This window comes from Amblyomma mixtum, chromosome 1 (genome assembly GCF_055824585.1).
Source record: "Amblyomma mixtum isolate Tamu chromosome 1, ASM5582458v1, whole genome shotgun sequence".
Lineage (NCBI taxonomy): Eukaryota > Metazoa > Arthropoda > Arachnida > Ixodida > Ixodidae > Amblyomma > Amblyomma mixtum.
Window position 1 is genome coordinate 180,453,126 of NC_143012.1, and position 12,676 is coordinate 180,465,801.

The following is a 12,676-nucleotide window of genomic DNA, read 5'->3' on the forward strand; positions in this document are numbered from 1 at the left end:
TTCCCAACCCGGCGCACCATCATCTGGGCCCCAGCACATGCGCGGATAGAGGGAAATAAGGTAGCGGACACTACCGCCCGCGCGCTTAACCACCGGGCATCGCCTCTCTCGCCGCCTGATCCGGCTACTGATTTTAATCCGGCTATTACTTTTCGGGAGATCTCTCTCCTGTATCAAAACGCTCACGGCCGATACCCACCCCCCTGTAAAGGCCTCAATAAGGCAGAGGAGCGTTGGCTACTTCGCCTCTACACCAACACGGTACTGTGCCCGGCAGTGCTCAAACATTTCAATTCGGCCTTTTCGGGCGAGTGTCCACACTGTGGGGAAGTGTTTGCGGACACGTATCACATGGTGTGGGCATGCCCTACCAATCTTGTTTTCCCACCCCACCCCCACCCCACCCGAGAGGACTGGGAGGCTACCCTGCTCGGCTGCTCAACTCTCCAGGACCAACGAGCCCTGGTGACAAGAGCCCGGGCCGCCGCGGAGGCCACAGGGGTCCAGGACTAGAGATCCCTCCTAGTGATTGTGAGGGCCGGGCCCTTCAGGCACGGTCCAAGCAATACCTCTGTATATAGTACAAATAATTGCTGAGGCTCAGCTTGGCTAAGCCTGGGGAATGCGAAGCATATTAGTGGCTAGGCTTGGTAATACATGTCTTTCCTTGGTTGAATACTTGGTCATTTTAATACAACCACTAGAAGCCTTCTTCGTGGGGGAAGACAACGGCATGGCTACAGCGGAACGCCGACTAACCCCGAGACGCGCGTTGGGTGAGCGCCTGGATTGCCACGGAAGCCGCGTCTGCCTGCCCGGTGGAGCGAGCGTTTCACCTACACTGAGTGTGAACGCGCGTTCGAAATGCGCGGGAATGCGCGGGTGGGACGGCTAGGGGTCCCACGGCGACGGCGCGAGGTGGAGGCCGGCTCTCTCATCCGATGTCACGTGGTGTGACGTTACGGTGTCACGTGGGGGTCCCACGGCGACGGTGTGAGTGGTAGCTCTAGCAATATGCTTCGCATAATAAACGTTTTTACACCACACCCTCGTTACGCCAGTCTTTTCTTGACTTGCGAACTTGAGTGAGGTCTCCGATGGAACGTTCGCCAAGGCTACGTGCCGAGATATCTGGAAGCGGTCAGTCGAGCTATGCCGCCAGGCGTGGTCGGGCCGAGGAGCATTTTCTTATGGGACGACACACCCACAAGTTCGTTTCTTGAGCTAATATCAAGCCATAGCCCGTTGATCGGGTGCGCCTCTTGAACTTCTTTGGTCGAAAAACAGGGCTACAACGGTTTCCCCAACAAAAATTTCTCGGGTGCCCCTATTGAACTTCTTTGGTCGAAAAACAGGGCTACAACGGTTTCCCCAACAAAAATTTCTCGGGTGCCCCTCTTGAGCTTCTTTGGTCGAAAAACAGGGCTACAACGGTTTCCCCAACAAAAATTTCTCGGGTGCCCCTCTTGAGCTTCTTTGGTCGAAAAACAGGGCTACAACGGTTACCCCAACAAAAATTTCTCGGGTGCCCCTCTTGAACTTCTTTGCTCGAAAAACAGGGCTACGACGGTTTCCCCAACAAAAATTTCTCGGGTGCCCCTCTTGAGCTTCTTTGGTCGAAAAACAGGGCTACAACGGTTTCCCCAACAAAAATTTCTCGGGTGCCCCTCTTGAGCTTCTTTGGTCGAAAAACAGGGCTACAATGGTTACCCCAACAAAAATTTCTCGGGTGCCCCTCTTGAACTTCTTTGCTCGAAAAACAGGGCTACAACGGTATCCCCAACAAAAATTTCTCAGGTGCCCCTCTTGAGCTTCTTTGCTCGAAAAACAGGGCTACAACGGTTTCCCCAACAAAAATTTCTCGGGTGCCCCTCTTGAGCTTCTTTGCTCGAAAAACAGGGCTACAACGGTTTCCCCAACAAAAATTTCTCGGGTGCCCCTCTTGAGCTTCTTTGGTCGAAAAACAGGGCTACAACGGTTTCCCCAACAAAAATTTCTCGGGTGCCCCTTCTTTGCTCGAAAAACAGGGCTACAACGGTTTCCCCAACAAAAATTTCTCGGGTGCCCCTCTTGAACTTCTTTGCTCGAAAAACAGGGCTACAACGGTTTCCCCAACAAAAATTTCTCGGGTGCCCCTCTTGAGCTTCTTTGCTCGAAAAACAGGGCTACAAAGGTTTCCCCAACAAAAATTTCTCGGGTGCCCCTCTTGAGCTTCTTTGGTCGAAAAACAGGGCTACAACGGTTTCCCCAACAAAAATTTCTCGGGTGCCCCTCTTGAGCTTCTTTGGTCGAAAAACAGGGCTACAACGGTTTCGCCAACAAAAATTTCTCGGGTGCCCCTCTTGAGCTTCTTTGGTCGAAAAACAGGGCTACAACGGTTTCCCCAACAAAAATTTCTCGGGTGCCCCTCTTGAGCTTCTTTGCTCGAAAAACAGGGCTACAACGGTTTCCCCAACAAAAATTTCTCGGGTGCCCCTCTTGAACTTCTTTGGTCGAAAAACAGGGCTACAACGGTTTCCCCAACAAAAATTTCTCGGGTGCCCCTCTTGAGCTTCTTTGGTCGAAAAACAGGGCTACAACGGTTTCCCCAACAAAAATTTCTCGGGTGCCCCTCTTGAGCTTCTTTGCTCGAAAAACAGGGCTACAACGGTTTCCCCAACAAAAATTTCTCGGGTGCCCCTCTTGAACTTCTTTGGTCGAAAAACAGGGCTACAACGGTTTCCCCAACAAAAATTTCTCGGGTGCCCCTCTTGAGCTTCTTTGCTCGAAAAACCGGGCTACAACGGTTTCCCCAACAAAAATTTCTCGGGTGCCCCTTCTTTGCTCGAAAAACAGGGCTACAACGGTTTCCCCAACAAAAATTTCTCGGGTGCCCCTTCTTTGCTCGAAAAACAGGGCTACAACGGTTTCCCCAACAAAAATTTCTCGGGTGCCCCTCTTGAACTTCTTTGCTCGAAAAACAGGGCTACAACGGTTTCCCCAACAAAAATTTCTCGGGTGCCCCTCTTGAACTTCTTTGGTCGAAAAACAGGGCTACAACGGTTTCCCCAACAAAAATTTCTCGGCTGCCCCTCTTGAGCTTCTTTGGTCGAAAAAAAGGGCTACAACGGTTTTCCCAACAAAAACTTCTCGGGTGCCCCTCTTGAGCTTCTTTGGTCGAAAAAAAGGGCTACAACGGTTTCCCCAACAAAAATTTCTCGGGTGCCCCTCTTGAGCTTCTTTGGTCGAAAAAAAGGGCTACAACGGTTTCCCCAACAAAAATTTCTCGGGTGCCCCTCTTGAACTTCTTTGGTCGAAAAAAAGAGCTACAACGGTTTCCCCAACAAAAATTTCTCGGATGCCCCTCTTGAGCTTCCTTGGTCGAAAAAAAGGGCTACAATGGTTTCCCCAACAAAAATTTCTCGGGTGGCGGCGGTGAAAACTTTTAATTGTTGAAATAGAGTTTGGGAGCCACAGAGTGGCCCCGCTACATGGTCGGCGTCTCTAGTCCGGGACACCGCATGACAACGCCCCGTCTCTCGCCCGTTTCACCAGAGCCCTTTGGGACTCAAGCGAGGAGCAGTTGAGGAGGGCAGTCTCCCATGCCTCTCTGGAAGGGGTAGGGGAAGGGGGGAGGTGGGGATTTTGAGTACATGCCCACACCATGTGGAAGATATCACAGGTCTCCCCACAGTGCGGGCATCGCCCATACGTGTTTGGATCGTAATGCTTTAAGATTGCAGGACAGAGTAGAGTACCTGTCTGCAGGCGCCTTAAAGTTCGCTCCTCCGTCTTACTCAGCCCCTTTGCAGGGGCCGGGAAAAGACGGCGGATGTCGCTATAATGCGTTATAATTTCCCTGAATCGCAGCAGCGGCCGGTTAGTCTCCGAGCCAGAAGAGCTGGGATGAGGAGCCCGGTGAATAAGCGCTCCGGCAGCCGCGTCAGCGGCGTCATTACCTCGTAAGCCCTGGTGGCCAGGAGCCCAAATGATTCTTTTGGGTGTTGGATCAGTGGCAGTCCGTCTTAGAATACAAGCAGCTAAGGGGGAGATCTCCCCTGCCAAGTAATGATCACATGCTTTTCTGAAGTCCGTAATGATGATTCTCAAATTGGCGTGGGCGGCAGCTAGCGCTATCGCTACTTCCTCGGCTCGCCCCCTCTCTTGAACTTCTTTGGTCGGAAAAAAGGGCTACAACGGTTTCCCCAACAAAAATTTCTCGGGTGCCCCTCTTGAGCTTCTTTGCTCGAAAAAAAGGGCTACAACGGTTTCCCCAACAAAAATTTCTCGGGTGCCCCTCTTGAGCTTCTTTGGTCGAAAAACAGGGCTACAACGGTTTCCCCAACAAAAATTTCTCGGGTGCCCCTCTTGAGCTTCTTTGGTCGAAAAACAGGGCTACAACGGTTTCGCCAACAAAAATTTCTCGGGTGCCCCTCTTGAGCTTCTTTGGTCGAAAAACAGGGCTACAACGGTTTCCCCAACAAAAATTTCTCGGGTGCCCCTCTTGAGCTTCTTTGCTCGAAAAACAGGGCTACAACGGTTTCCCCAACAAAAATTTCTCGGGTGCCCCTCTTGAACTTCTTTGGTCGAAAAACAGGGCTACAACGGTTTCCCCAACAAAAATTTCTCGGGTGCCCCTCTTGAGCTTCTTTGGTCGAAAAACAGGGCTACAACGGTTTCCCCAACAAAAATTTCTCGGGTGCCCCTTCTTTGCTCGAAAAACAGGGCTACAACGGTTTCCCCAACAAAAATTTCTCGGGTGCCCCTCTTGAACTTCTTTGCTCGAAAAACAGGGCTACAACGGTTTCCCCAACAAAAATTTCTCGGGTGCCCCTCTTGAGCTTCTTTGCTCGAAAAACAGGGCTACAACGGTTTCCCCAACAAAAATTTCTCGGGTGCCCCTCTTGAGCTTCTTTGCTCGAAAAACAGGGCTACAACGGTTTCCCCAACAAAAATTTCTCGGGTGCCCCTCTTGAGCTTCTTTGGTCGAAAAACAGGGCTACAACGGTTTCCCCAACAAAAATTTCTCGGGTGCCCCTTCTTTGCTCGAAAAACAGGGCTACAACGGTTTCCCCAACAAATATTTCTCGGGTGCCCCTTCTTTGCTCGAAAAACAGGGCTACAACGGTTTCCCCAACAAAAATTTCTCGGGTGCCCCTCTTGAACTTCTTTGCTCGAAAAACAGGGCTACAACGGTTTCCCCAACAAAAATTTCTCGGGTGCCCCTCTTGAACTTCTTTGGTCGAAAAACAGGGCTACAACGGTTTCCCCAACAAAAATTTCTCGGGTGCCCCTCTTGAGCTTCTTTGGTCGAAAAAAAGGGCTACAACGGTTTTCCCAACAAAAACTTCTCGGGTGCCCCTCTTGAGCTTCTTTGGTCGAAAAAAAGGGCTACAACGGTTTCCCCAACAAAAATTTCTCGGGTGCCCCTCTTGAGCTTCTTTGGTCGAAAAAAAGGGCTACAACGGTTTCCCCAACAAAAATTTCTCGGGTGCCCCTCTTGAACTTCTTTGGTCGAAAAAAAGGGCTACAACGGTTTCCCCAACAAAAATTTCTCGGGTGCCCCTCTTGAGCTTCCTTGGTCGAAAAAAAGGGCTACAATGGTTTCCCCAACAAAAATTTCTCGGGTGGCGGCGGTGAAAACTTTTAATTGTTGAAATAGAGTTTGGGAGCCACAGAGTGGCCCCGCTACATGGTCGGCGTCTCTAGTCCGGGACACCGCATGACAACGCCCCGTCTCTCGCCCGTTTCACCTGAGCCCTTTGGGACTCAAGCGAGGAGCAGTTGAGGAGGGCAGTCTCCCATGCCTCTCTGGAAGGGGTAGGGGAAGGGGGGAGGTGGGGATTTTGAGTACATGCCCACACCATGTGGAAGATATCACAGGTCTCCCCACAGTGCGGGCATCGCCCATACGTGTTTGGATCGTAATGCTTTAAGATTGCAGGACAGAGTAGAGTACCTGTCTGCAGGCGCCTTAAAGTTCGCTCCTCCGTCTTACTCAGCCCCTTTGCAGGGGCCGGGAAAAGACGGCGGATGTCGCTATAATGCGTTATAATTTCCCTGAATCGCAGCAGCGGCCGGTTAGTCTCCGAGCCAGAAGAGCTGGGATGAGGAGCCCGGTGAATAAGCGCTCCGGCAGCCGCGTCAGCGGCGTCATTACCTCGTAAGCCCTGGTGGCCAGGAGCCCAAATGATTCTTTTGGGTGTTGGATCAGTGGCAGTCCGTCTTAGAATACAAGCAGCTAAGGGGGAGATCTCCCCTGCCAAGTAATGATCACATGCTTTTCTGAAGTCCGTAATGATGATTCTCAAATTGGCGTGGGCGGCAGCTAGCGCTATCGCTACTTCCTCGGCTCGCCCCCTCTCTTGAACTTCTTTGGTCGGAAAAAAGGGCTACAACGGTTTCCCCAACAAAAATTTCTCGCTTGGAAGAGGTAGTTGCACATCTCCCGCTTCCCTTAAATCCTTCTCTTATGCATATATACACTGAGTTAAGAGATATCCTGCCATTATTGCAAAGGAATTAAGCAAGATCAAAAGGCAGGAAAATGTATTTCAATTTCCAGCCTAACTGATTCTGGTGCACCGAACGACCACCAGTAATATAGTGGTAAAGTGTTGGAAAGGAAACAAACGTCGCTTGCGTAATTAGAAGAGCTAATGAAGGCTGTTTTTTTATTGCCGACAAAATTTGAAATGAATTGGGGTGTTCTTGAAACCCCGCATGTAAGGAGTTACCTGACTAGTTTAGAAAATATCTGCGCATGGTCTGTTTCAGTTCCACCCATCGCACTAGTAATATGGCATCTATAAGTCAACATCCCTTGTTGGGATTCGATCCCATTAGATTGTTAAAGTAAAAACATTTCTGCTAAAGCAGGAGCTAAGATCAGCCAGCTGGTTTTGTAAGCGACCCTCTCATAAATCCAATATAAGTGCAAGCTGTTTCAGGATTCAAAGCGACAATCAGACCTCTCCCCTCTCGCCCCTATTCCTATTTTATCGGGTGACTGAAAAGTAGTAGAAAAAAATAAAAAAATAAACAATTTTTAAATAAGTACACGATTCACGGACGTCAGTTGTAATTGTGACGCAAGTGTGGAACATTGTAAGGTTCAGTTATAGAAGGTAATGGTCCAATCTTCAGGCGCGTAGCAAAATTTTTCTTTTCAAGTTTTTCCATATCGCTTGCACCCATTAGTTAAGACTGCCACAGAAAACCAATGGGGAAAGTTTTTAACGGTAGGAAAAAGTTAAGAGCAAATGAAAATGCAAGCCAGCCGAGAAAAGATTTGTGGATATTGTCACGTTGTAGTGACGGCAGTCCAGCGGTCAGGAATACAGCAACAAGACTTGCAAACGAAGCTCTTTGGGCTGACTTGCGCCCGCAAAAGAACTAAACAGCACGGCAGTGGCGTAAGCAACAAATATACTCGTCAGTCGTCGAACTACGAATGCCCGCCGCTCGCGGCATCGCTCAATTTAAAGCCGGCAAGGAAACTTCGAGATAACAGGTCAAGATCATCTACAGTAGTCTGGAAAAACGTAGATGCAGCTCTTCATGGCTGTGATCAATCGAGATTAGTCCGGTCGCTTCTCGCGTCACGAACAAAAATGATAACAGCCCTTTCCTGCGGCCTTGAGCGCGAACGAACTGCCACTACAGTGATATGGGACAATATAATGATTGTTATAGTGCAATTTTAACGATATATGAAAAAAATTGCGTATATAAACAATTTATAGTTGAAAAATACGCTTGTAAAGAATTTCTGAGAATGCGGTAGCGAGTAGCGGGGTGCGTTTTTCACAAAAATTCAACCTGAGAGTTTTTGTTTAGTAACGAAAAATTTTGCTGCAAGAATAGTTACATTTTCCACGGAAAGGTGGCGGTTTAGCCTTCCAGTTATGTCAGTATTTTGTACAGTGGTGCTGTACTAATTTTGTTTACCAAAATAATCCGATGTATTTCTGTGCACTAAACGGTGAAAATCGCATCGCAGTACTGTCTCTGCTATACGGATTATTCAATTTTTACTTTTTTGTGGCTTTCGGATCACCTTGTACTTATGTTTCTGCAATTTCGAAAGTACAAAACATCTGAACCCAGCAGCATCTGTGCCCTCTTCTCGTGGACCGCAAATGTTGTGAAACATTTACATTTCGGGCTCTGCTCTAATTCTGGCATTTCGGCCGAGATGAGCAGCATTTCACGGCCTTTCATTGTTGTCACTGCACAAATTGCGCAGGTGTGCTTGAATCTCAGGAATAATACGATGCGCTGGCTCTTTTTATTTCTTCGGTCTGTTCGCTACCTTACGTGAGGGGAGCGATCACACGGAGTAGGGCACTTATTAAAATGTCTCTTCAACACCTGTTTGTCACACAAATTCGCACCTGTGCGGTCGCTAGCGACAAAGACAGTTTTTACGCAAGACCGGTTATCACGTTGCCGATATGAGAAAAGATTTGATTAGAGATCTGTGCCATGATCATCACTGATCATAAGCGCGAATCACACTTCTGAAGACCATCTCTCGAAATGTCACCCTCGTCGAACGCTCCCGCGCATAATATATGCAGGGGTTGCAAGGCAAATTCTTCAACACGGTGTGAAATCGGTCGGTGTATTCACATGGTGTGGCTTTGTACGAGTTGTGCTGGTTGGCGCCACACTTCTGAAAGGGCACTTGTACTTTGCACGCGCTGAATCATCATCATCATCATCAGCCTGACTACTCCCACTGCCGGGCGAAGGCCCCTCCCATGTGTCTCCGAATAACCCTGTCCTTTGCCAGTTGCGGCCACCGTATCCCCGCAAACTTCTTAATCTCATCCGCCCACCTAACTTTCTGCCGCCCCGTGCTGCGTTTGCCTTCTCTTGGAATCCACTCCGTTACCCTTAACGACCAGCGGTTATCTTGCCTTCGCACTACATGCCCTGCCCAAGCCCACTTCTTCCTCTTGATTTCAACCGGGATGTCATTAACGCGCGTTTGTTCTCTCACCCACTCCGCCCGCTTCCGATCTCTTAAAGTTACACCTATCATTTTTGTAATAAGGGAGTAATTACTCATTGGCATCCACCCGAGCGCAGCCATACGGCTACAAAGGAAAGCTAACTAAACAGCCCCGGACCCCGGACCAGGACGAATTTTTCTTTAACTACGAAATTTCTGAGAAAGCTGTATAGCTTTCCTTTGTAGCCGTATGGCTGCACTCAGGTGGATGCCAATGAGTAATTACTCCCTTATTACAAATCTACTCCACCTTGGGGGATTCCCCTAAACATTTGACCTATCATTTTTCTTTCCATATCTCGCTGCGTTGTCCTTAACTTAAGCTGAACCACGTTTCTGCCCCATAGGTGAGTACCGGTAAGATACAAGTGCTGTTGCATACTTTTCTCTTCAGGGATATTGGTAAACTGCCATTCATGACCTGAGATAACCTGCCATATGCGCTCCATCCCATTCTTATTCTTCTGGTTATTTCCCTCTCATGATCCGGACCAGCTGTAACTGCCTGCCCTAAATAGACATATTCTCTTACTACTTCCAGCACCTGGCTACCAATTGCGAACTGCTGTTCCCTTGCTAGGCTGTTGAACATTACTTTGGTTTTCTGCATGTTAATTTTTAGCCCCACCGTTCTGCTCTGCCTGTCTAACTCATTGATCATGCTTTGCATTGCATGTCCTGAGTGACTTAGCAAGGCAATGTCATCAGCGAATCGCAAATTACTTAGGTACTCTCCATTAACTCTTATCCCCAACTGTTCCCATTTCAGGCCCCGGAATACCTTCTGTAAACAGGCAGTGAATAGGATTGGCGAGATTGTGTCTCCCTGCCTGACACCTTTCCTTAATGGAATTTTATTGCTGACTTTATGGAGGACTATAGTAGCTGTGCAGTCATTATAAATATCTTCCAATATTTTCACATAACACTCTTCTAAACCCTGATTCCGCAATGCCTGCATGACTGCTCCCAATAGCTAAGCCTCACAAACAACCAACGCTTATAGGCGACCTCAAACAAGGACCATTAACCTAGACATATTGAAAACTAACGGAAATGATGGTGGCCCCAAGGTTCTCCTATTACCTGGAAATTGCATACTTCTTCCATTCATTACAGACAGACCCTGGGACGCTTGATTCAGTAGCGCAAACACCTCACCTTGCAGTCAACAAAAGTGGCGTAAGATTGTAAACGGTTCATTAGGGTTTAACGTCCCAAAGCGACTCAGACTATGAGGGACGCCGTAGTGAACGGCTTGGGAAATTTCGACCACCTGGGGTTCTTTAACGCGCACTGACATCGCACAGTACACGGGCCTCTGGAGTTTCACCTCCATCGAAATTCGGCCGTCGCGGCCGGGATCGAACCCGCGTCGTTCGGGCCAGCAGCCGAGTGCCGTAACCACTGAGCCACCGCGGCGGGGCGTAAGATTGTAAACAAACTTCATCAAGGCACTCCTAAAGGACTGCACTTTCGAAGTACACCAGACAACCCGAGACGACAGAACGGGCGTCCTGCAAGGCTCACTCTCATCAGCAATACTTTTTCGATGTAGACATGACGAACTTAGTGTCAAAGCGAAAGAGAGGAAAGGCAGCCATGTTAACGAGAAGGGTATTCATTTGGCTACCTTGCACGGGGGTGGGGGAAGAAGGAATTAGAAGGAGTACAGGAAAGATAATTGTGACGTAGGAGTAACGGACAGCAGCTAAGGATGCGCGTGCTGCACAACTGCTAGCTCAAAAGCTGCCGCACAAGCACGACGGTTTTCCAGGATTCGGAAGTCTTCAGGGTTGATGATCGACGTGGCCATCGTCTGAGGATTTTGCTCTCCGTCAGCGAACGAGCACTGCGCACAGTACAGCCCTTGGCTTTCAGGGATAAACGCAGGACAATCACAAAGCAGTAGTTCTGTTGTCCCATCCCAGTCACAGGGGACACAGGCAGGGCTGTCGTTCATGCCTGTTGGGAATGAGTACTGATTTCTGAAAGCAACGCCGAGCCGAACGACAAAGGAATGTTGCTTCGCGTTGCCATATATGCGAGGCCAAAGACATAATTACAATACATAACTACAATAACTAGAGTCTACAGAATAGAGACATGGGCGTAAAAAATTTCCTGCGTGTTATGTCACAAGTGCGCTTCCATGAAAGAGTGATAACCTGTTCACTTCGTTAACCTTCAATATAAGGATGATTACAGAGAGGGCAGATCAGGCAGCTTCGTCCGCGCCAGGGTTTTCGCTGGAGGTGTTCAAATTCATCCTGTGAAATTTGTGCTCGATGTCTTATGCTCCTATTTGGTTCATTTTTTTCTACATTTGCTTGTCGAGTGCTTGTGTCCGGAGAAAAATGCAAATCGCAAAAGTCAGTGCGCTGCTCATGAAGGGAGAACCTAAAGATATCAACAATTACCGACCCATTTTCGTGTGACCGTTTTTTTCCTAAGGCCCGAAAAAACTCGAGTATTATCAACATTCTTCCTTTTTTGATATTCACAACCTTATTTCGTCTGCTCAGTATGGCTTTAGGAAAAACAAGTCGACTGAATCAGCCTTACTCGAGCAGAAGCAGTTTATTTGATCCTAGTTCGAAAAAAAAAAGTATTTTTTGCTTTTCTTTATTGACATGGACATTAATTTTTCAAAAGCCTTTGATTGCATTCATCACTGCACTTTACTAAAAAAAAACTAGAAATATATGGAGTCCGCGGACATCTCTTTGAACTCATCAAATCATATCTCAGCTTTCGACGGCAGTTCATTCAAGTTCAATCACATCGTTCTGATTTAGTTAAAGCTGTGCCTCAGTGCAGCATGTTTGGTCCACTTCTTTTTAATATCTACATCAAGTACCTCATCAACTTTTGCACTAAGCCTAAATTCGTTTTGTACGCAAACGACTCCAGTCCACGTGCTGTCCACATACTGTAGGATTGCACAAGCATGCGTACAGTAAGACAGAGTATGACATTATGAGTACGATGTTGACATTCCTTCGATGACAGACCTCTCTACTGTCATATCAGACATTCCTATGTCAAGTACTCTGCAGCCGTCAATTCTATACCCAGCCCTCACGTTGCGCCCGGTGAAAAGGCCCTCGAGGTAAAACAAATAAATAGGTGAATAACGAAAGCTCCGTAAGACCCGGCCGTCCAGCGAAGCGGCGCTAAGGGAACGCCGACTGACGCAGCGCCTCGCTCGAGTGAAATGTCATCGCTGCGAGCTGACCGACAGCGACGACGAAGCGCCGTCCAGCGGGGGGGATGTATGGCGTCGAGGGAGAGAGTGGCAGCGAGCAACAAAAGCGGAGGAAGGAGGACCGGCCGCGCTTCGCACCTGACCGCATCGTTTTGATGGGCTCGAACACGACGCGCCCCCGGCAGGAGATGTCAAGACGAGGCTTCCTTGGCGCCGCGCACTTCCTTGTTGCTACTGCTTTGGCGCTTGTCCGCCGTGCACCGGCGCCGCGGCTCGTCAGTGTCCGAGTGTCGCGCTGGTTCCCGGGCGCAGAGAATGAGCCCAGGGCCCTGCTCCTGTTTCTGCTGCTGCGACGGGGAGAAGAGGTCGGGCGTCGCCACCCACTGTCGTGTCCGCGTTCCGACAGAGCATGTGCGGCCCACGAATCGTCATCTTCGTCGGCAAAGGTGCGTAGCAAGGGTGCTTCTTAG

At 48.9% G+C, this 12,676-nt stretch overlaps 1 protein-coding gene across 3 annotated transcripts in view; it reads left to right on the forward strand.

Annotated features, from left to right (window-relative positions):
- The window catches only part of LOC149370127 (adenylate cyclase type 3-like), a 420,278-nt gene that overhangs the window by 24,276 nt on the left and 383,326 nt on the right, over positions 1-12,676 (forward strand). Inside the window, exon 1 of one of the 3 annotated variants that reach the window (XM_089560152.1) lies at positions 12,414-12,652. The exons of the other annotated variants lie outside the window; for them this stretch is intronic. Within the exon in view, the coding sequence (XP_089416278.1) occupies positions 12,522-12,652 (131 nt within the window). The 5' untranslated portion in view covers positions 12,414-12,521. Of the gene's footprint in view, positions 1-12,413; positions 12,653-12,676 lie in introns of those variants that run through there. 3 annotated transcript variants of the gene reach the window in all.